This window comes from Melopsittacus undulatus, chromosome 3 (genome assembly GCF_012275295.1).
Source record: "Melopsittacus undulatus isolate bMelUnd1 chromosome 3, bMelUnd1.mat.Z, whole genome shotgun sequence".
In the NCBI taxonomy this organism is placed as follows: domain Eukaryota; kingdom Metazoa; phylum Chordata; class Aves; order Psittaciformes; family Psittaculidae; genus Melopsittacus; species Melopsittacus undulatus.
In genome coordinates, this window is record NC_047529.1 from 75476817 (window position 1) to 75499571 (window position 22755).

Genomic DNA, 22755 nt, shown 5'->3' on the forward strand with positions numbered 1-22755 from the left:
TTTTGCTTACATGGCTCGTAATGGTTTTCTGAATTAATAATTGTGAAATAAAAGTTGAGCAGCTGAGTCTTAGTAAGTTGCAGCATATGAAGACTGAAAAAGCTGTTGCCACTGTTAGTATTTGCAGACTTGCAGAGTCTTACCTGGCTGATGCTTTAAGCTGTGAGGAAAAACTTCATGAGCATGAGCTCTAGAAGTTTTGACATAATAGGTACAAACATAGTTGGCTGATGCTGATGTATTGGCTTTTCTTTCTCTCTTCAGTTGGCGTGGAAAACTTGCCACTCATAAGTAACAAATGTGGGTTTGAGTCCTGTCACGTGCTTTATCTATAGAAATATTACTGTATTTTTTAGCAGTCTTTGTTTGGCTTTAGAATAGCTTTTAAAACTGTTAATTTGACTTGCAAAAAGAGAAATGTGTAAACAGCTTTTGTATATGCCATGGATCCGTGCTATCTTTTCATTAATCTGTCTCTCTACTTTTTGGAGTTGCAGACTTCATAGTTCATTATATCAGTTCAATTGCATTATTTGATAGCAGTGAACTTAAAAAGTCATTATTTATGTAAGTGATACAGTGGTCAAACTCATGCTAAAGTGCACAAATTGTGCCTGTAAAGTAATTATTCCTTGTGAAAATGATATTATTTTTTTACAAACTAGGTTAGTGTAAAGTGTAGGCTAATCTGAACTACCTGTCCTAAATATTTAAGTGTTAATTCTGATCCTAAGACATTACCAAAAGTTTCTCTAAGTGACTTTCACAATATGTTTCTTCCATGGCAAATGTAGAGTAGCTGTTCTTTTCTGACAGTGCTTAACAGGCAAGAATGGCTGGTGAAACCTTTTGGATGGTTACTCTTATCTCTGCTACTGCAGCTGTATTGCTGACTTTACCTCTGGATTGTAGTTCTAAATCTGCAGTGTACCTTGGGCAGTTCAGGTGTATCTGTGCAATCTACAGTCTTGCTCTTTTGACTGCAGAAAGTATAAAATTTTCAGAATTGGTCAGATAAAACTAAACCTGCCTCAACACAAGATCAACCTGTGCTTGTGTGGATGGCACAAGACTTCTTTTCCGCAGATGATTGGGATCACTTTGGTTTGATGATCAAATCTGAACTTTAAAAACTACATCAGGCAATGCTAAATCTTGTAAGAAGGTAGGAAATAGGAAGTCTGACCCTGTGCTTGTGCATGGGTAGATACAGGAAGCCCTGCTGAACTGAGGTCTAAACATACAGGGGGATGAAAGCCTCAGAAAAGCCCACTGTGTACCACCAGTGGGCTTTTTCTGATCACTTAGCATAGTTTAACTCAAAATTGGTAGCATAAGTATATAAATGACATGACTAAATACTACATTTATTGATTAAAACTTAAATCTCTTTCCTGTGACTTTCATATTGTGTGGTTTATATACTGCTTTCTTGAATGAGGCAAATCAGTGTAGGCATGAATCTGATCTGAATCATTATGGTAGCTAAATGAGCTCACCTTAAAGCACTGCTGTTTCATTTAACATACTTCTTTATTTCCCAGGAAAATATACTTGTAAATGTTTAATATTTCCATTTATTTTTCCTACAGGCCAGCAAACAAGTTAGAAATATGGGAGGATTTAAAGATAATAAGTAAGTGGAAATGAAAGATTCCATCTTCACAATATTTAGCATAAATTTAAAATGTCTTTCACACCCTTTAAAATGCAGACTTTACCCTGGGTTGCTGTTTCGATAGATATGAAGATAGTGTAACACACTCCCTGGCAAACCTTCCCCCTCCAAAAAAAACAACCTCCTCATGAAGGAATTTTCCATAGCCCTGAGGGAACTTAGAAGCCCAGAGATGAAGGTGAAGAGTTTTATTGGTCTTCATGTTACTCTAATCAAGGAAACTTTGTGATATCTTTCTGTGCCATCACAGAAAAATCAGCCTGGCTTTTCAGAAAGTTCTCTGTTGGACCTAACAGAAAGCATTGATCGGAGTGTTGGCCAGCCTTTACATGGCCAGCAGTTTCCTCTTTTCAGGTCTGGTGAAGAGTACCACCATCACAGTGGTTATGAACACCTTAGTTCATCTTGGAAGGGAAGAAGAGATAGCAGTGGAAGGGAATGCAAAATAGCGAGGTCAAATAATTTTGCAGTGAAATACTGCTGAGCTTTTTTACTAATTTTGATTCCTTGGTACCATTTGTTATACCTGCCACCTCCCTGGTTTTGTCTTCCCTTTGTTTTGTTTCCCCTTTTCAAACCACTTTTACAGATCCTACTTTTAATCCAGCTCCTTTCTTTCTGTGCTGTTCAGCATTCATCCATATTTATTCATGTTGCTTTTTCCACACATCTCTGCTGCCTAGTGCCTGGTAGCTGATGCTCATTTTAATTTTCTTTCTGTAGATACTAGTTGCTCCTGCGTTAGGTAGCTTTCTTCCCAAGCTGCTGTTATTCCTTCTGTGTTTCAGTTGCATGATGAGGGCTAACATATGGCGTGTCTTTCCTGGCGTAATGAAGAAAGATATTTCATGGCATATCGATTTTCCTTCTGGAGCAACTTGTAACATGAAAAATGATATTAATGTAGGACTTTAAATGGGACACTTTGGAAGTAGCTCCAGCAAGTATTAGACTCATGGTTATCTTGGGTGTGTGTTGTAAAAAGATGTGTTGTGACAATCAGTGAGTACAATGTAATGTGACAGTAGTTAAAAATCACCAGCACTACTTGAGACTTGGAGAGTCTTACCCTTCATTCTTTGACTGAAGTTACTTTGTTGGCTCTTCTCCAGGTTTCACAAGAAGCATTGTAGCTGTATATAGTACCTGTATGCTCGTAGTTCTTTTGAGAGTCCAGTTAAATATTATTGGCGGTTACATCTACCTAGATAATGCTGCACTCTGCAAAAATGGCACAGTAAGTTTCTGGTTTTGTTTCAAAAGTAGAACGTCCACCTTCTTGGAAGTGAAAGATTAAAAAGGGCATAGCTCTGGAGTATTAGAATGAAACCAAGAGTTCTTGTAAGAGTGGGAGATGTGGCAGTATTACTGAGTGTAAGCTATATTGATGTATTTTAATAGCCTCTAGATTTGGATGATTTGGTGATACTATTACTTAACAAAATGCTAGCAATATTGAAGAGTACTTTTGTCTGTACTTGTATTGCTTAAAAAAAGAATACAATACCTAGATTAAAAAAGAAGCAATTCATACCTAAACACCAACATAAAATAACTTCTTTGTTTGTCAAACAGTAATACTGTGTGAATGATCCATGCACGTGTATGTAAGTACATATGCATGGGTCACTCATGCTAATGTATCCAAGTGCTTAGGTCTTCCTAGCACATACATTAATTCCCCAAGTCAGATTTTCCTAGGACTGTAGAAGAAAAAGGTTGTCTTTGAAGTTTTGGCATTTTTTTGTAACTCCCAAAGGCCAGCTACGTGAGTGTCTGTTGGTGGGGCCAAGCAGGGTAGAAGACTTGGGGTTTGTTCTGTAACTCTCACTGCTCAATAAAAATAGGTGAATCCCACAGTAAGCAAGTACCCCTTGTAGAGAGTAAGATCTTCAAATCGTTGGACAGCCTGTCTAAAAATAATGGATACAAACTTTGATTAGTTTGCATCTGCCCTCCTGTGATAGCTTCTTCTGAGAGTCAAAGAACAGCATGACAAGGCAGGTCTGAGAAAAGCTTTCATCAGGGTTGATGGAGGTTGTGCTTCACTTTGCAAAACCTGAAAAAGCTCATTTAAAAGGGCGAGTTGGGACTAGAAACATATCTCCTTTCAGTTATTTTTCCAATAGAGAAATGGGTTGATGTGGCCAACCCTTGAGGCATTCCTCTGGAGCAAACTGGCATCATCCAGTTCCAGAAAACTTACATCGGAAAAGCCCGTGTTAGGGTTAGACATAAATATCCTGTTCCGCTTGGTTTAATTTTTGGGGTAATAGAGAGTCTAGTTTCACCTGTAATGCAGTTTTTAAAGAGTCTTTCCTATGTATGAACTAAAAGTGAAATATTTTTCTGTGCCACTGAAGATGGAAGATCTGTATAGTACTGAAGAGATTGCCAAAGGACTTAAAGACTCATGGGTCAATAGCAGGAAGAGAACCAGATGTTGGAGAGCTTCTCAAGAATAGGGAAATCCACCTGCTGCAAGGGACTGTAAAGAGGGAGGAAACTGGTCACAACCAGTTTGAAATTAGTTTTGCATTGCTTTCTTCTGTTGACATGTCACAGACTTGGCTTTTTTTCCTCCGCAGACACTGCTGGCTCCCCCTGAAGTTCAGCAGCAATATCTATCAAGTATTCAGCACCTTTTAGGAGATGGTATGTTGCTTATTATAAGCTAGCTACACTTAAAATTCTACTGCTTTTCTGGACTTAAGCAGATCATTAGAATAATTTTGACACTTTCCTCCTTTTAGGACTGACGGAGTTGATAACTATTGTTAAGCAAGCTGTGCACAAAGTTTTTGGAAGGTAAGAGTTTGTATTTCTCTCTGGTTAGCTTACAAGTTTTATTGTGAAAGATTGTTACCAAAACAATGATTTTTATTAGAATCAAAAAAAAGAAGGAAGGTTTAATCAACTTTCCAAAACAATGTTCTTATTACAGCAGGCTACATCTGCTGGGGCAAACCAGTATAGCAGACTGGGATCCTGTTAATTGCGAGCATAATATCAGTAGGAGGAAAAGCATCATTATTAATTCTGCAGTTAATGTCATCTTCTTCCTTTCCAGTATTTCCCTTAAGCACACCCTATCTCTTCTGGAGCTGGAACAGAAATTTAAAGATATCAGGAATATAGTAGAACATAAAGATTCAGATCCGACTGCACCTTACTCTCCCTTATGCCATTATCTGATGCCAGATGAAGAAAACCCCTTGGCTACACAGGTACCTGTTTCAGTTTCTTTCAGCTACCTTTTTTTCAGTTTGCACTGCTTGTTCTGGGGAGGAAGGGTGCATAATAGCTCTCCAGTTGTACCACAGCTCCTGTGTCTTCAGTAACTTCTTCCTGCATAAATCAAGTGTCCTTATATCTTTAATTAAGGCAGAGTTGTACTTTTTTCAGATGTGATTGAAAACAAATGTCATCCTTGGAATGTCATCTTTGAGCTCAGAAACTCAGCCCAGTTACTTCATGTAGCCTGGGATGTGCTCTGTAACACAATGCAGCTTAACTCAGCCCTAAGCTAAATTGCTTTAGCTGGCACTTATGTACCAGCAAAGATGAGGGACAGCTCTAGCATCTTGGCCAATGTATAGGGAGGTGATGGTGTGCTGGAGTACTTCAGTGCTTTGGGCTGGAAAATGAGTGGGCATCAAGAGAAAGGTGTATCTAATCTCAGTGGTAAGGTTAAAGTGATTTCCTAAATTTTCTAAAGGTATTTGTCTCTGTCCACACCACAAGTTGGAAAAACCTCATTCTTAATGTGGTATTACGCTAACATAAAGAAACTTAGGCTTCAGTGTGTGAATACATGCACTTATCATAGAATCATAGAATAGTTAGGGTTGGAAAGGACCTTAAGATCATCTGGTTCCAACCCCCCTGCCATGGGCAGGGACACCTCACACTAAACCATGTCACCCAAGGCTCTGTCCAACCTGGCCTTGATCACTGCCAGGGATGGAGCATTCACAACTTCCTTGGCCAACCCATTCCAGTGCCTCACTATGCTTTAACTTTTTATCCCTTTAACTGAAGCTGATATGCAGGGTTTATTTCAGTTTGGAGGTCAGAAGTAGAAAAAAATACTTTGCAGAATTAGTCTGGTATTTCCTGCTTATACTATTTTTAAGGGGAAAAACCCTGCAGTGACCACTTAAAACGAAAACTAGAACATAAATCATAAACCTATTTATGACAGTAAATCTTTTCAATAGATCTGACTTGCACATCTTGACTTAATTCCACAGTACAAAACTCTTCTGCTTCTACTCTTATTCTTACAGTTAGTTGCCAGTGGATATCTTACTAAACAGCGCCTGTCTTTGTTTTTTTAGGCTTGTGGACTCACAGAAAGAGATGTTGCTACAATTAAATTGCTTAATGAAACTAGAGATATGCTAGAAAGGTACAGAGCAATATCCTGTATTCATATTAAACTCCTCACTATTGTTCATGTAAGATTACTTTCATATGAGAACCTGTCAGTTCTCACTTGTGAAATGTGACCACTTTGCTGCATTGTTTTTATATTCACTAATTGTAGGCTGTGATTTTCCAAATTTATTAGAAATAATCCTGACCTAATGGGATGACCAGGATGTTCTTCCCCCTTAGCTCTTCCTTGCCTTTCCTGTAGTCATGCAGGAACAGAGCAGTACTTCTCTTCTGCTAAAGCAGTGTAAATTGAGGGTCATTTTATTGGATTTACTGCTTTGATAAAATTAACATCAGTTTGGGCTTAAGAGAATTTGTTTAATGCATGGCTTTGAGTGAGTGTGTGCATCCTTTGACTGGAGTGCTTCTGAAGTGAGGCTTGTGTAAGAAACACGGAGGAGGGAATTGAGTCAAATGCCAAACTTACAGTCTAGCTGCTGGAGGTCTGGGGCATATAAGGATGAGATGAGTCCCTCTTATGCTGTTACTTAGTAAGAGAGAAATGCTTTAGATTTACCTGGGGTTTAACAATCTTATGGGGGAGCCTAGGTTGTTGATTGGTCTGCTGGGGAGCTGGTCTTTCGTGAGGTGGCTGTGCTGGTGGCCTCTGTCTGGATCATACATCTTTCCATGTGGGAGGGACAGGGATGTCTGTAGCACTGAACACTTCCAGGGTTTTTAGTTTAAAACAAAAATATATATATCCCAGGATTCAGACCTTTTTTTCTTTTTTTTTTTTCCAGTCCAGACTTCAGTACAGTTTTGAGCACATGTTTAAACAGAGGATTCAGTCGATTGCTGGACAATATGGCAGAGTTTTTTAGACCTACTGAACAGGACCTCTCTCAGAGCGGCTCTGTAAATAGGTAAATGTTTTCTTCTCTTGTGGTTCACCCGTGTTGGGTTCACAGTGAGTTCCAAAAAAAGCTCACAGTGATTTTCCTGCCTACTTGAAGTTCCCATGTTAGAAATAATTCTGCTTCTTGCTCATCAAGAATAGAGTCTCCTCACTTTGGTTAAGTAGACAGCTAGGGCTATTGTGTGTTTCTTCCTAGAATTTATGTAAGGTGTCTTTCCCACCATTACCTGCAGATCTAAAAGTAGGAATCAGAAGATCTCTACCTTTCTCTTTTCTCCTGAGCACTGTGCAGGCAAACTGCTGTTGTAGCTAAGGGGGATTTACCTCGCTGCTCAAAGCTGTACTGCAGTACCTCTCCTCTGAGGCACAGAGGAAGGTGGTGTTCCCCTGCCTGGAGCAGAGAAGCTCTATGCCCCAGTCTCTGGCTGCTAGTTACTGCAGTTCACTGTTCAAAGTTCACTGTTCAAAGGACAGCGGCATTACTGTGACTCTCCAAGTACATGTAGCCTAACGCATCTATGGAGCTTTAGGTTATTCACTGGTGTGCTGGAAGAAAGATATTAACATTCAGGATCTTGTGCTTGCTTCCTAAAAGACTGCTTAAAAAGAGCTTTTATTCTGAAGATAAGTTACAGTGCAGTAAGAGGGTTAAAAATCTAAAAGAGTTCAAATAATTGAAATTTGATTTCTAAAATGTTAGAACTTTGAATAATAATTGGTTTTATGTTTATTGTAATAACTGATAGCTCTCAGAGTAATAGTTTTATTTTAATATCTACTATTTACATCACTTAAAGTATCCCAGTTCAGTTGTCTATCCTAAGCCTGGTTTAGAGTTTGAAATAGCATGAGATTGTAGACCAGCATATCTGTTTACATACATACACACACATGTAAAGACTCTGGCTAACCCATGCTTCTGTTGCATGAGAAGCATGTGTGAAACTATGTGTAACAAGAACACCAACTGAAATTCACTCTGGTATTTCTCTGTATTAAATGAAAGGCTTAATAAGAGAAGGAAACCTTCATCTGTATGTTTTACTTAGTAGCTTTTGAAGTAGTAATTAGGATTATAATGATCCTATTTTAGTGGATTTACTAATGTCAGAGCAGGTCTAGGTCAATATTTCTGTTCTTGTCTAGTCTTTCCAGTGTCAGTCTTCCTTTAGCCAAGATAATTCCAATAATCAATGGACAGATCCATTCAGTATGCAGTGAAACACCCAGTCACTTTGTTCAGGTAAGAACCTTGCTTATTTAAAATATCTCAAGTGAAAGTCAGAATTGAACACTGTATATTTCTTTTTCACAGCGTGCTTCATACTGTTTCATTTCAGTGGCTTTAAAATAAAGTAGAAACTATTGGCATAACCTTTTGTAAATTTGTATCTTCCAAAAATACGGTATTTTTCTAGAACCTCTTCCCTCTGCTAACCTGCGCAGAAGCACAGAAAGGTCTCTTGCTTCTACGTGCAGTTCTGCTCATAAACCTTGCTTAAGCAAGAAATTTGAGTTAGGCCTATGTGGGAGTGCCAGGTGCTTTTCTCATAATGAACCATGTACTGCAGCACAACCATAATAGTGCTGGATGTGTTTGAGAACATTTATTCTTTAACTTTCTTCCAGGACCTGTTGATGATGGAACAAGTGAAAGATTTTGCTGCTAATGTTTATGAAGCTTTTAGTACCCCGCAGCAACTAGAGAAATGAATTGCACACTCCTAGGGAGAGATTGTGTATATATAATAAATCCCTTGTGACTACTGATGAGACTTGGGTTATTTTTGTAACAGTGTAGGAGTGGCAGACCAGCAGAAAGGTGCTGAAAAAGTGGGAGTAAGCCCCTATTTGCTCTAATAGTGTCAATTTCAAGCACCCATTAAAAATACTTTTGTTGAAGGAAACATTGGATGTAAAGACTTTTCTCTTTTTAAAGTGCTCAGACTCTTCCGTAATTAATTTGATTATTGCCTCTGAAGGGCATCGAGTGGCAGTGTCACCAGTCACTTTTTAACAACCCCGTTTTGTTGTGTGAGGTGCCTGTGTTTTGGAGAAAACTAATGATAATGACCTACGAATAGCACTGAGTAGCAAAATGAAGTCGGGCTGCTTTCTTCTTCTCCCACATATTTATTTTCATAAAGGAAAACTCTTTTTTCCTTAACTTTACAAATGTTATTCCAAAGGGTCGTTTCAGAAAGCATTTGCCAACTGGTGCACATTCTTCTTGAACAAGCTGGGTGGGGGGGGTGGCAAGGAGCAACCTGCTCTTGCTGTTAATTAATACTAAAGGAATGTGGATTTTTAGAAGTCCTCTTGTTTATGCTGTTCAAACAGCTATACTGTACACATTAACTTGTAAATATTTTATCTTAATTTGTATTATTAATTTGAGCCTAATTGTCTGTATTGTAATAAAATATTTTAATGTAAAATCTGTGTGTGTATTAACATTACCAGCAGGAATTGCAATAGCCTCCACTGGCCCTTCACTTAAAATCCTGTAAGACTGAACATAAATTATATGGTAACCATTTTGCACTTACTAACATTACTCAGGAAAAATAAAACTTTAATATCCACATTGAAACAATTCATGCTTTTTGTTGTCCTATACCTCCCCCTCTTTGCAAGTCTGTCCCTGCAAATCCTGACCCGTGATGAGCCTGGGAATTTTGCAAGTCAAATGCAATCTACCCTCTGCTTAAAATGATGTCTCTGGACAACAATGAGGCTCCCTGGCAACTCCTGGTTATTTCTCATTTATAAAAAAGCTTGTCATTGGAGTACATGTTTTGGCTTATTGTCCACAGGAGGCACCCTAGTAACTGGTTAAAAACAATGGCTGTAAACAGTCAGCTTTAACCATGTAAATTATAACCATATAAAACAGCCAAAATCCCTCCCACTTTGCTTGTATTTCAATAATGGATAGAATTACTTCAGAGTAATGCAGATGCACTACCCTGCTCAACTGCAACTGCCACTGGTTGCACACAGCTGGAAAGTTTATTCTTTTCTCTAAAACAGGCAGTTTTTACTGTACAGTTTTGTGGAAGTTAAGATTTCTTGCATTGAAGAAGGTAGATGACTGAGCAACTGACATTTGAATGCTGGCTTGAACTAGCTTTGCTCTTTTTCATGGCTTTAAAAATCCAGTGCCTGGTTTCCCTTATTTCCCATAACTTGGCAAGAAACTGACTAAGTGGAGAGGTCAAGGTCAAGGCCCAGTTTTTCACACAAGTTCAAAGAAACAAATTATAGGCAGAGCTTCAAACTAGTTTTAGATTTCATGAGGTTCATTCCACCCTTTAACAACAGTCCACCTTTCATCAAGAAGTGAAATCATTGGATTGTTGCAGTCAGTCAAGAGAAACCAATGATGTCATTCCCTGCTGCCCAGGACTCCAGCAGCATACAGCTCAGCTTATGGCAGTCAGCTGTAACGTCCAGCCCCACTGACATGGGAATTGCTTGGGAGTTAACTGAGGTAGAGCTACAATGATTCCCTTTTCTCCCAGCGCAATCCATTTCAGCAGTTCCTCGTAGCCAACCAGCTTCACCTGAGACAGAAATACACATTGTGATCAGAACAGTGCCTTTTCGAAGCATGTGATTCTCAAATCATTGCAGTATTGACAAAAGAAATGTTGGTTGTCCTGGTTCAGCAATAGCAGTCATTTTTCTCCGTAGTAGCTGGTGCAGTGCTGGTCCACAGCTACCTTACTAACCAATATCCTTAAGTGCCACTTACCAACCAAATGAATGATAATTATGACAGGTAACTGAAAATTAGTTGCAAAGTAATTACAAGCAATAATTTACTACAAGCAATAAAGGTAGTGCTGGTGGGTCTTGAGACGTACTTGGGGCTGTAAAGAAGGTACACGAACACTTTCCAGAAGTCTGGGATGGGATTTTGGTCTAAGCAGGGATCTAGGTGCTACAATACACACCTCTGTATCACCTATTTGCAAACGCTCGTTTCCTGTAGTGGAACTTGTAGTCTTGAATGAACACCAGTTCCTTACTGAGTGCAGTCAGGTATCACAAACAAAGCACACCTGGAGAATCCCTCTACAGAAACCACACAAATAGGGTGAGACACACCAGCTGCTGACATGCTGAAAACAGTGGAGTAGCTGAAGACCAATCTATTGCTGAGGAACATCCTTACTCTCCTGTGCACATACACTCTTGATGCCTATTCAAGATTAATCTACAACACTTCTGAAATTACTCTGTCTTCCCTGGCACTGAATTGTCTTGGCTTGATGTCATACAGAACTAGAGGCAGTCCAGAAACACCCATAATGCATTAATTTCAGCAGCTAGTGGACATCCAATGCATGAGAACAGAGCTAAGCCAAAGATAATCCCTACTGTAGATGCACAGTGTTGATACTAAGCCCTGAGCACCGTTTTGCTCTATAAATTTGCTTCCATTGGATTACATTGCTGATAACATAGGTGTGGCATCATGTCCTCAACCTCTGACCACCACTTGCTGTAAGACACATCTGGGGTTGCACTGCTCTACTATTCAGCCTCCCTGGGCATTAAAAAATCTTTGTGTACTTTCCTTTTGTGCAACGCTTTGACTTGCACGATTACGGCAATTACAATCTCACCAAAATCAGGAGGGTGACTATTTATACCAAAAGGTCATGCTGAGTTAGAGGCTACAGGAAACAAGAGGGGCAGCACAGTTGTTTTCCCCTAGTACTTGGCCTCCTTAGTTTGCAAGCTAAAACATACCCACCAACAATTCAGTTTAACTTTGTTGGAGAAGAAACATCCCACTGGGAAGACTATGACAAAGAGGTCCCAGAAGGAAAACAAACATTTGCTGGGTCCTTTCCAATGTACACTGTCCTGAGCTATGCATTCCCAAAGAGGCTGGAAACTAAAAGAAACACAATGGAACATGACAAATCCTAGAGGTGTTTTCCTTCAGAGCATGTTCATTTCTTACAATGTTAAGCCTTGCTGTTCTAAAGGGGAAGAGTGAGGTGTGTTGTCTTTTACCTCTGTTTCTCCAAGCTTGGCTCGTGGCTCACCAAGTACCAGAGTCCCAGAGACTGGCCAGTCAAGGAAGATGGCATTGACTTTCCCCTCTTTAGGGCTGAAAGTGTACCTGGTTGGAAACGGGGAATAGAAATGCACGTCAGTTTTGCCTTGTAAATTTTCTGAAGTGATTTAGTGCTTTAGAAGTGATTTAGTGAAGTGATTTAGAGTGCTTTCAGGACTGGAAAAACGGATTTGAAGATTTAGTGTTAATTACATTTTCACACACACAACTGCCTTTTCAGGCAATTTACAGCCTTTGATAAAGTACTGATCCTTGAAAACATGTTCCAACAAACTAGATGTAATAGAGACTATTAAATAACTGAGTTCAGAGGTAAACATCTGTAGTAACTGAAGCACACAATATCTCACTGCTGCTCAGCCATAGAGGAGGGAGGTACTCCCTCTTTCCTTCCTTTAGTTAACAATATTCTATTGCTCTTGGAGGCTAAAGCCAGATAGCCAAATCTTACTAGTAACTGCAGTAAAAAGACCCACTGAAGTGGAGAAGAGAGTCAGGACCAAAACCCTCATGGATTGTTAAGGTATTACATGCAGCAGCTGTGATGCACAAAGGCAGAGGAGAATCCAGAGACTGGCTGAATATAGTGACCGAACAAATGCAGTTCTCTTCCCATGCATTTTTACCTTAAAAAGTAATGCAGGATATGCTAGACTGGTTTTTAGTTTCTTTCCCTCTAAAGAGTGACATGACCTTTGTGCAGATAAACACTTCATAGCAGTTTTATATTTCCAGATTTTTTTTATATAGTTTCTGTTGCCAGCTACACTAAGAAGCACAAGATCAGTAAGGAAACATCTGCAACCTTCCCCTCAGCCTCAACATCATCCCAAACCTACAGTCTCTGACACCCGTTGCCCACCTACAGCTCTATGCACACTTTTATGTGCAGTTACTTAAACTGACAAAAGGGTTTTTCTGTAGCACCAAGTCATCATGAAGAATTTCAAAGGGTCACATACACTGTTAATGGAAGAGCTGATTTTGATTCAGTCATCTTACCACACTCCTGGGGTGGATGTGTCGTTCTGTGCTCTCCATGGTTTTGTTCCATAGATGGCTTCTCCATTGACTTTCAGCCAGGCACCCATCTGCCTCAGGCGCTCCTCAAATACAACGGTGATGCGACCATCATGAGTGGGCCCAATATTCATCAGGAGGTTACCTCCACAAGACACTGTTTCTACAAGTTGCTGAAATGTTTTTAAGCACATGGTCATAGTTAACTAAAATCGCACATTTGAAGTACTTACCAAAGTCTGCCATACTGCTTCAGAATGATGAACTGAATGAGTTATGTTACTGTTGCATGTTTACACTTTCAGGGTCATCGCAACAGCCAATACAAAATTTAAGCTCCCATGAAACAAAGCTTTGCTGGCAATTTTTATGGCAGAAAACAGACCAAAATATATTTCTGCACCAGTATGTCCATCTGAATCTACATTAGAATCAGAGCCTACAACTTTCTAACATTTCAACTTCTAGGGTTTTACCTATAGAAGGGACAGATGATTTCTGTACATGAGAGAAGAATAAAACTAAGATGCCACTTCAGTTTTACTGAAGCTAAGAGGAGCAACTTCCTTTTTATTCCTGTTTGATGCTCTTCCTGTTTTACACATATATCTGTAAAATACGAGCAAGCCTTCTAAAGTCCATAAATATTTGTGTTCACATCCACACTGCCCTCCAGAGATCATGGACTAAGATGCACAAATAGGCTGGAGATAAGCTACTAAATGAATTTATACCTTCTGCCTCTGAGAAGAGGTTATTTCTATTTGAAATTATCTTTTGCAAGACAGTACTAGGAACAGATTTAGACTAAGCAACAATAACAACCTTCCCCTCGCCAGCTGAATTTTGCAATTAAATGCATTTATCTGAAAGATTGATCAGTCTTCCTGTCACTCGGTTCTCTTAAGCTTTAAATCTTTTTTTAATACTTTAGATTAGCAAAGGGAATCAATGTTCCATTAACACCAGCTCTCTGCATCTGATAGTGTCTACCTGTGTATCTGTAACAAGAGCATTGGGGTTTTTTTTCCTTTCAATGAAGTGGGATGAATGTAAAGTTTCTTGGCACAAGGTAAAAAGGCTATTAAGAGTCAGAAACTGTTTCTAGCTAGAAGGGGGAGAAAGATGCAGCTTCACAGTCACCATTTAAGAACTCCTGATTGAAGGTTACAACTGTTTTCTTCTCATCAACTTGGAGGTGCAGTTACAGGAAAAGCCTAGTAGAAAAGGTAATTATGAAATTATCCTGATGAGTCCTTACTCATGGGGGAAACAGCTTCTAAGAAACTTACTGAATTTTTACTAACTCACGTTTCTCTTGGTCATTTCTATGAAATTAATAAGAATTACATGGATATCCCATCCTGCCAGTGCTAGGCTGGAAATGAACGGAATTATTTATTATGTCATTGATTCATTATTCAATTAAAATAATATTTTAATAAAATTTAAATAATATTTTAATAAAATAGATATATAATAGAGATGCTATATAGCATAACATAATAATCAGGTGGCAGAATCAGAAGTTGTAGGCAACATCTTTGTCCCACTGTACCTTCACCAAATCCTCGATTGTGAGGTAATCTCCTAGTTGTGCATTCCTCCTGTACCCCCACGACTTGCTGTCAATGGTCATGCAGTTCTCCCACTTGTGAGGCAGGAGGTGGCCAGGGTTATACCGGTCGCTGCAAGTGTAGAAGCCACCATGTGTACAGATGCTGCCAACCCCCCAGCGGTCATTGGTCACAACTGTGTCCCGGACTGGACTGGAAACAGAGAAATGTTATGATTTTTATACTATAAAATGCAGTCACAGCCAGTGTAGTCCATTTTCACACACACCCCTCACAGAAACTAACATTTAGGATTACTTCTGTACTTATTCATTTACTACAATCAGAACAAGTGCTATTTCAGGAATCCTCATCCTTTGCTAGTAAAAGGTCCAAACCGGCATTTCTTAAGGAAATATGCTCCAGATTTTCATAAAGGTCTGCCAGAAATCAGCCTGTGCTTCACATCCACTACCAGATGTTCAGTCTGTGATGACAAGGTACCCATTTTCTCTAATTAACTTGCTCTCCTGTTTGTTTGTGCAGCAGACTTAGGGAAGAACATGATTAGGCAGAATAGCCAACACCATCTTAACTGACTGATATGCCAAATATGAAAAACTTGTCTTCTAAAGCAAGCTTTGACAGCTATAGGTAAGACCGGGATTCTGTATTTCAGGAAAATTAGTATTTAGTTAAGCCTTGCAAGTAGAGATAACAGATTCCACAAAATATACAGGAAAAAAGAAATGAGACAAAGAACACCCAGAACAGAATTTGAGATGAAGAGCTAAGTCAGCATCACGTACCTGTCATTATACAGCCAGGCCAAGAAACCAGTACTGTTCCAATAAGTATCTGGTGCATTTCCATTCCCATCAGACCAAATTATTTCTGGTTGGTACTTGGTCACAATTTCATAGAGTTCTGGTAATGATTTACTAGTTGGAAACTTTCTTGTCATAAAGGCATTGGCGGCATCCTCAAGGAAGAGAGGATTAAACCATTCGAACAGGGAATGGTATAACCCAAAATGCAAGTCAGTCCTGTTTCTGACAGATGTTGCTAGCTCAGCCACAAGATCTCGTTTCGGTCCCACATCAACAGCATTCCAGTTCCAAGAATATTTGGACTCCCATAAAGTAAAGCCTGAAAACAGAAAAATTGAAGGATAAGAAAGGGAAGAATAGGGGAAGTTATAGTTCCTCTTTCTGAAACGTAGTTTACAAGCATGTTGCAAAAAATAAATATAATTCAAATCATATACGTAATAATATTGTTATCATGCTATAAAGTATGCCTACAATCTCTTTATGCATGATGATAGTAGCCATAACACCAGAACACCATGCCAGATATGTTTATGCTTTTTTTTAATACATACATATATACATTTATATTTTCCAGTTCTGTATTACTTAGGATAATTATTCCTTCTCCTTAATTATTCACTCCATTCATATATCCCAATTAAATTAGTTAAAAATACAGCAATTTTCAAGACATCTACTTTTTCACTGAATATACTAATACAAACTGTGAATACACATCCAACAACTGAAAGAGGCTTTCTCAGCTCCAGAAGGCACAAGCTACCATTTGCATTCAAAGACTATTATTTAAGACTTAGTCCTCCTAAGTCTCATGCGAATGTTTACTTCTTATTTGTCTGGCCATTACAACAGCTCTATCAGTTCCTCAGTGCATGCATATAAACTCCTGAAACAGCTTTTGAAGTATCAGCAGGGATTTAACATCTCAGACATCCAGCAATCCAACACAAGTACTACTGCACTGCAGACTTCAACCACTGGCAGAAGAGCACCACTCTCACCTTCAAACTGCTTTATACTCATTGTCCAATAAATCTTGTGCTATTTTTGTTAACTGGATACATGTAGCTATGAGACAAAACAAGCTCAAAATTCATGCCCCAGGCTACAGAACAGACTAAATGAAACACAGTTCTTTTGAAGTCACTGGGAATTACACCACAGGAATCATCAAGATCAAGATTTTATGTGTGTCAGCAGAGATGAAAACTCCCAAGTTACCAGTCTTGAACCCACATCTCCCCAAAGACCAACAACTTTCACTCCATGTACTTTCATACTGCATCTTAGTATTTTGTACTTTATTTGCTACCATATTTCCTTACAACCACTTTTTTCTTTACTCTGCAAAGCACCTTACAATTGCAGTGCCAAAAAATCAATCACACCTGTAAAGTTACAGACCTAGTTCAAAGTTTTGGCTTCTATGGACTGCATTAGGAAGAGCTATTCCCTGTGTAGGCTTCTAACTCTGAAGCTGACCCCTGGAATATACTCCTAAATTCCTTGGAGAAACCTCATTAACTGCATGTACACAGTGGCTCTCCATATATTAAAGGTGCAGAATTCATTTCTTTGGTTCCTCAAGCAATAAATTTCACAATAAAAAATGAACTACTGCAGGAAGCTCAGCTTCCCCCACTGCTTCAGGCTGTCTCCCCTATGGCTAGAGAACAATGGCACAATCTATTTTTCTTTCTACGCAAGCTTCATGGCCATAGCTTTTATGTAAGTAAGAGCCAGGAAAACACATGCACATTTCTTGGGTGGTTCACTTCCTCCTTGGCTGGGTTGGGGCAGGTAAGACTCTGGCTTTATCTCTCTTCGAAAGTAGGAAAGTCACCTGGATTTTTCCACTGTTGACAGAAATGCACCAATTACTAACATTCACAGACCTTCCACTTACCTTCATGATGTTTTGAAGTTAAGACAACATATTTTGCACCTGAAGCCTTCAAAATATCTGCCCACTGGTGGGGATCAAAGAATTCTGCTGTAAACAGTGGCCCAAAATCTTCATAACTGAACCCAGGTGGGTAATTTGCCTCCATAAATTTCACATAGGGCGCTCTCTTTTCCTTCTGCCAGTACCACCTACAAAACACAGAGCAACATGTCTGCTGGTGTATTTTTATACAAACAAAATAACTGAAATCATCAGCTCCTCTTTCAGTTCACACTTAGAGGCACATGCACTGGCAGTATATGACACTGTCACTAAGACAAAACTGTTTCAGAACAGTATTAATTATCAAAGATTTCTGTTTCTCTGTCCATTTTGGCCATGCTGTACATCTTTCAAGCACTCCACTTTCCTAAAGTCACAGAATTTCATTTCAGGCAATAAAACACAGCAGCCACACTTGGGCAAAATGGCTCAGTACCCAAATCCCAAAACCATATCAGAGGGCACAGGTTGACAGTCCATGGCAGCAGCTCAGGTGGCATAAAGAATGCACTTCTTCTGAACTAACATCTCACCCTCCTCAAGTCTCATTCACCAGGCATCTTTGCTCTGCCCTACACACTGCAACTCCTGCAGCCCACAAACATAGAATCATAGAATAGTTAGGGTTGGAAAGGACCTCAAGATCATCTAGTTCCAACCCCCCTGCTATGGGCCATGCAGGCCAGCAGCCAGCCCAGAGTTCTCTACACCAAATGCAGCAGAGTGACCTGTTGTGTGAGCAGCTACTCACAGTCCCAGAGTAAGAGACAGCTGTGCCTGCAGGGTACTGCAGCCGCTGCACACATGAGGCTGAAGCAAAGACACCATACAAGAAAGCATGTCCTCCCACAGCACCCTGCCTCTGCAATAACCCCACACAAGTGCACATCTGTCACAGGCTCTAACATACAGGCACACACCTACCTGCCTACCAGTGCACACAGATTTAAGAACTACAAGGAAAAATAAGCTTATGATGTATTTTTGCATTCCACCCAGCAAAGACAGAGACAGTTTCTATCCTGTACTTCTCTGTGGCAGTGATCAGTGTTGTCACTATTCCCACTGGTCTAGTCCACAGCAAGGCTTGGAGCTTGGCACTATGGTCCAAGAGCGGCCTCTCATCCTCCTCATGGGCAGATATCACAAGTTACCAACAGAGCACTATTTATTTTCAACCTGCTCCATCATCCACTACCTAGCAATGAAAGAGAACTCCAGAAACAGCACACAACAGTCCTCACTGCATAATCAGCCTTATTGCTGGAGGCCTTTTAACAACACCATATGCTGTGACTGCTAATGCTTATGTAGAAGAGGGTCTGAAACCATTCACCTTTCTATGAATGAAGCCAACAGCAAAAATCCTGTTGGCAAATTTAGACACAAATGAAAACAAATTGAAAGCAAATGAATAAACCAGGCCAGAATCTGAGTATTTGAAGCGTGTTTCCTTCTCCTGTCCTGGAGTCCAGAGGTGGACTCTGATCTCGGTTCTGCAAGATGACAGCAACTTTATGGATATTGCTGTAACCTTCCCAAATAGAATTCAGCACAAACAAGCATAACTTCTGATAGCCAAAAGGGAAAAAAAAATCTAGAAGAAAGAGCTGAGACAGCCTTTCTCATTGAAACTATCTGGAAAAAACCCCATCCCACTCTGATTTTGAAGTGTGTAATTGCATAAAGAAACAGGTAACATCCTTGCTTCTTTGCCACAGTTTGCTAACAGGAGCACTTCCACTTTGACACATTAAGATTCTAGAAACATCCTGACCAAGGCTGAACAGCCGCAAGGGAAGGGTGATGGGTGATGGGCTGGGTGATGTTAAGTGTTTATAACTTTCCACCTGAAGCTGCTAACACAGGACCTCATCATCTGACTGCACATGCTGCTTTAACCCAAAGTTAGCATCTCCCCATTCCCATTGGGAAAGTAATGTATTAGTAAGCAGACTCCACATTAAAAAACTGCTGAAACTCTTAAACATAACTCTGAGAAGAACAGTGCAAACATTGTCAGAGAACAGCATTTTATTTATATTGATGTTAGCTTGTTTACAAATACTGTATTTAAGGTTTACTACAGCTCTGCCACATAGCTGCTGTTATCTTCATATTGTAAATAGTAATGCAACTCACTTGAAGTCATACAGGAAGTATTTGGTAGAGCATGGAAAGAAGGCAGCAAAAAAAAAAAATGCTGACAGCCAAGGTGGCTGAACCAGTGAACACACACAAACCAAAGGTTTCATTCAGCCTTTGAATCCAAATTACTTGAAGGATCAGCGTTTTAGGCTCTTTTAAGGGGAAAGTACCCCTTAATAATAAAAAAGAAGAAACCCACCAAGAGCAGAGAATGTGCACAAGAAAACTGCAGGCAGTTTCCCCAGCAAAGGCAGCGATGGTGGGAGTGATGAACTGCTGCGCTTTCCAGACAGTCCAGTGCCTCAGCGATCCAGCAGGAGCTGCGCAAGGCTTCTCCAGAGCTGGAGCTCCCCAGTGCCTGACTCAGGGCTTGGGGAGAGCCCCTTCACCACAGCCCTAGAGAGGTCTCCTGCCGCTCAACCAACCGCCTCTTTCACAACGCTGTGGAAAACGCATCTTTCAGCTCTACAAGCCAACATATTTAAGAGTTTTAGGGCAGGGCAGACACAGTGAGACATACCAGAAGTACATCAAACTCCGCTTCCTTCGTAAGCGGCGCCATAAAGTCCGTGGCCTCAGGTGGAAATAAATCTTCCCACACACCTCAGCTCCAGGGTCAGCCTGCACTGGGGCCTTAAACCTAACCATCGCTTTAAGGGGGGGACACCAAGTCAAACCCTGCCTGCGCAAAGAGCAGTTTTCCAAGCAAACTCCTTAGATCGCTGTCAAGACCCAGCCACAGCAGCTGTACCTCGGTACGACCCTCCCAGCGACGGGCAGCGCCAGGGACGCCGGGGCCTGTGGGTGCCACCGCCGGGGAGGCCCAGGGGCCGGGCAGGCCGGGGAGCTCACCAGAACCACTCGCTGCCGAAGCTGGGCACCGAGAACACGCCCCAGTGGATGAAGACGCCAAACTTCGCCTCGTCAAACCAGGCGGGCAGGGGCCGGGTGTCCAGCGAGCCCCAGGTGGGCTCGTAGTGAGGCCGCCCGTCACCACCCGGCGGCCGCGCCGGCAGCAGCCCGGGCAGGCCCAGCAGCAGCAGCGGCAGGGAAGCGCGGTCGGGTGAGCCCGGCATGGCGGCGGTGGGTTAGGAGGAAGCGGCTCCCCAGGGCAGAGGTCCCGGAACTGCACGGCCACGCACGGCAGAACAGGACTCGTGGGCTAGGGCGTGGGACGGGCTCGGGGTCTCCCCGCCCCACCGCCCGTTCCGCCGCAGCCCGCCGCCCTCCGGCCAAAACGCAGCCTGTCCGTAGCGCCGGCAGGTGAAGAGCTCCGGCTGCGGCTCCGGCTCCGGCCCCGGCCCCGGCCCCGGCCCTAGCCTTGCTAAGGCTCATCCCCGCCCTCCCCAGCTGAGCCAGCAGCACCGTGGCCTTCACCTTCCTCTGCATAAAGAAGCGCGCCAGCCTTTGGAGGCCTCGTCCCGGCTGGTGCCGTGTTATCTCGGTGCTCGATCACAAATTACCACCTGGATTTTAATGATTTTAAGAAAATGAAGTAACTGAGTTCTGCCTTGGCCAGCACCTTACAGTGCTCCTCCGGCCCATGGTCTGCAGGCTCAGCCCAGCATGGCCCGTTTCTGTTCTGCTTGTCCCCGGAGCACTGGCTATATCCTTCAGGGCTGCCTGCCAGTGTCTGCTGGATCTGCTGCCCCATCCAGAACTGTATCTCATCTGCAAACAGGATCTGCTTCAGAGGTGGCCTAGGCAGCCCGCTGTGTTTGCCCTTTCTGCCTGCTTCCAACCACAGGCTCAGCTTTCCTTCCCTTTCCACTTCTCTTTCCCGGGAGGGACAGAGTGTGACACTCCTTGCTCTGTAGCTGCGCCCATCCCACTTGTACGTAGTGGCTTCCCGGGCAGAGAGGTGCCTCAAAGCCTACCAAGGAAGCCTGTGTGGAAGCTGCCTCCATTCAGTAGATGACACTTGACATCTGTGCTGTGATCATGGGTGGCAAACACATATTTTAAAAGATGCATCTTCCAGCTTTTTTTTTTCCAGGCTGATGCTTCTCCAGTCTTTCCTGATGCCCAAATTGTATATTTTTGCACCAGACCCTGGGATGCAGCCATGTGAATGGCCTATGTGAAATAATTTGACTTAATCAGGAAATGCTAACTTTCCAAAATCATCACCACAAATGGAAATTTCTACGGCAATTTCATCAGAACTGTTAAAAATGAATGAGCAGGCAACTGATCTCTGCCCAGCTGGGAAAGTGTACACTTTACTGCTGTTCTATGGAAGCAGAACTTCAGTTTCCAGAGCCATTAATCACAGTTGTTGCATTTCATCCAAAAACATTGAAAGGCTCTGAGAAGAGGCACTACATATCTTTTAAATGTTTTCATTTGTATTCATTGATGACTGTATTAAGTTAGAGGCTGATAAAGACCATTGTGACTTCCACAATATCATTCTTTCTGACTGACTGTTCACATGACTCTGATTTACAAAAGCACTTTGATATCACAATAGGAGCCTCTTCAAATCTCTTTTACATTTAGTGCTGACCTACTTTCTTTCTGTCTTCTTTTACCTTCTCCCCTTTAGATGTCACTTTGCTTCACAAAAGAGATCCTTAAACTTTTTTGACCTCTCACTACGGTATCTTTTCTAGTTTATCTTTGGATTTCTTCATGTTCTTCTTCTCTTTTTGATCACACCAAAGGATTGCAGACTCTGAAGCAGCACCTTTGTGTGGGAATTTTGAAATAGGCTCTGAAGCTCATTCTGTACAGCACACCAAAGTTACAACTTCGCCTCTGTGGCTCAAAATGCTTTGAATGAAAAATGATGTAAAAAAAGGTCAGTGGGCTTTGGGTCATACCCCTTGTATCAGTGACCTGCCATCGACCTTGGTGAAATTTAGAGCAGGAACTGTGTATTTCAATAATGAACTTGATCACGTATTTTAAATTAAAAATAATACTAAATATTAATAAAGTATATTACTACATTAATAATATATAAATTATAATAAAATACTACTAATTATTAATAAATTGTAAATAATTATTGATACATTAATAATAACAATTAAGAAAAGTAGTAGAAACCACCTCAGTAAGTAGCAGCCATGAGTTATACTCCTGGTTAAGGCATAAGCAAGTTCAGAAAATGTCACCAGCCCACACAGGCACAGCTACTGAAATCTTCAGCAAGGGAAAAGGTCCTCAGTGC

General features: G+C 41.1%; 2 protein-coding genes across 3 annotated transcripts in view; one reads left to right on the plus strand and one right to left on the minus strand.

Moving 5' to 3' along the window:
* Positions 1 to 9415, plus strand: part of PEX3 (peroxisomal biogenesis factor 3) — a 20833-nt gene extending 11418 nt beyond the window's left edge. Inside the window, exons 4-12 of the mRNA XM_005150051.4 lie at positions 1593 to 1636; positions 2791 to 2915; positions 4267 to 4333; positions 4432 to 4486; positions 4749 to 4905; positions 6019 to 6089; positions 6862 to 6984; positions 8124 to 8220; positions 8607 to 9415. Coding sequence (XP_005150108.1) covers positions 1593 to 1636; positions 2791 to 2915; positions 4267 to 4333; positions 4432 to 4486; positions 4749 to 4905; positions 6019 to 6089; positions 6862 to 6984; positions 8124 to 8220; positions 8607 to 8690 — 823 coding nt within the window. The 3' untranslated portion in view covers positions 8691 to 9415. The remainder of the gene's footprint in view (positions 1 to 1592; positions 1637 to 2790; positions 2916 to 4266; positions 4334 to 4431; positions 4487 to 4748; positions 4906 to 6018; positions 6090 to 6861; positions 6985 to 8123; positions 8221 to 8606) is intronic.
* Positions 9416 to 9729: 314 nt separating this feature from the next.
* FUCA2 (alpha-L-fucosidase 2) lies at positions 9730 to 20861 on the minus strand. Of its 2 annotated transcripts, none has more exons than XM_034060931.1 (7): positions 20430 to 20861; positions 17388 to 17575; positions 15458 to 15797; positions 14651 to 14861; positions 13075 to 13265; positions 12009 to 12117; positions 9730 to 10543 (listed from the first exon to the last, which is right to left on the minus strand). In XM_034060931.1, the coding sequence occupies exons 1-7, from the start codon at positions 20651 to 20653 to the stop codon at positions 10403 to 10405; spliced, it is 1404 nt and encodes a 467-aa protein (XP_033916822.1). In that variant the 5' UTR covers positions 20654 to 20861; the 3' UTR covers positions 9730 to 10402. The 2 variants fall into 2 exon arrangements, with proteins under 2 accessions (XP_033916822.1, XP_030905681.1); XM_031049821.2 differs by lacking the exon at positions 20430 to 20861 and adding an exon at positions 20098 to 20316.
* Between the last annotated feature and the right edge of the window lie 1894 nt (positions 20862 to 22755).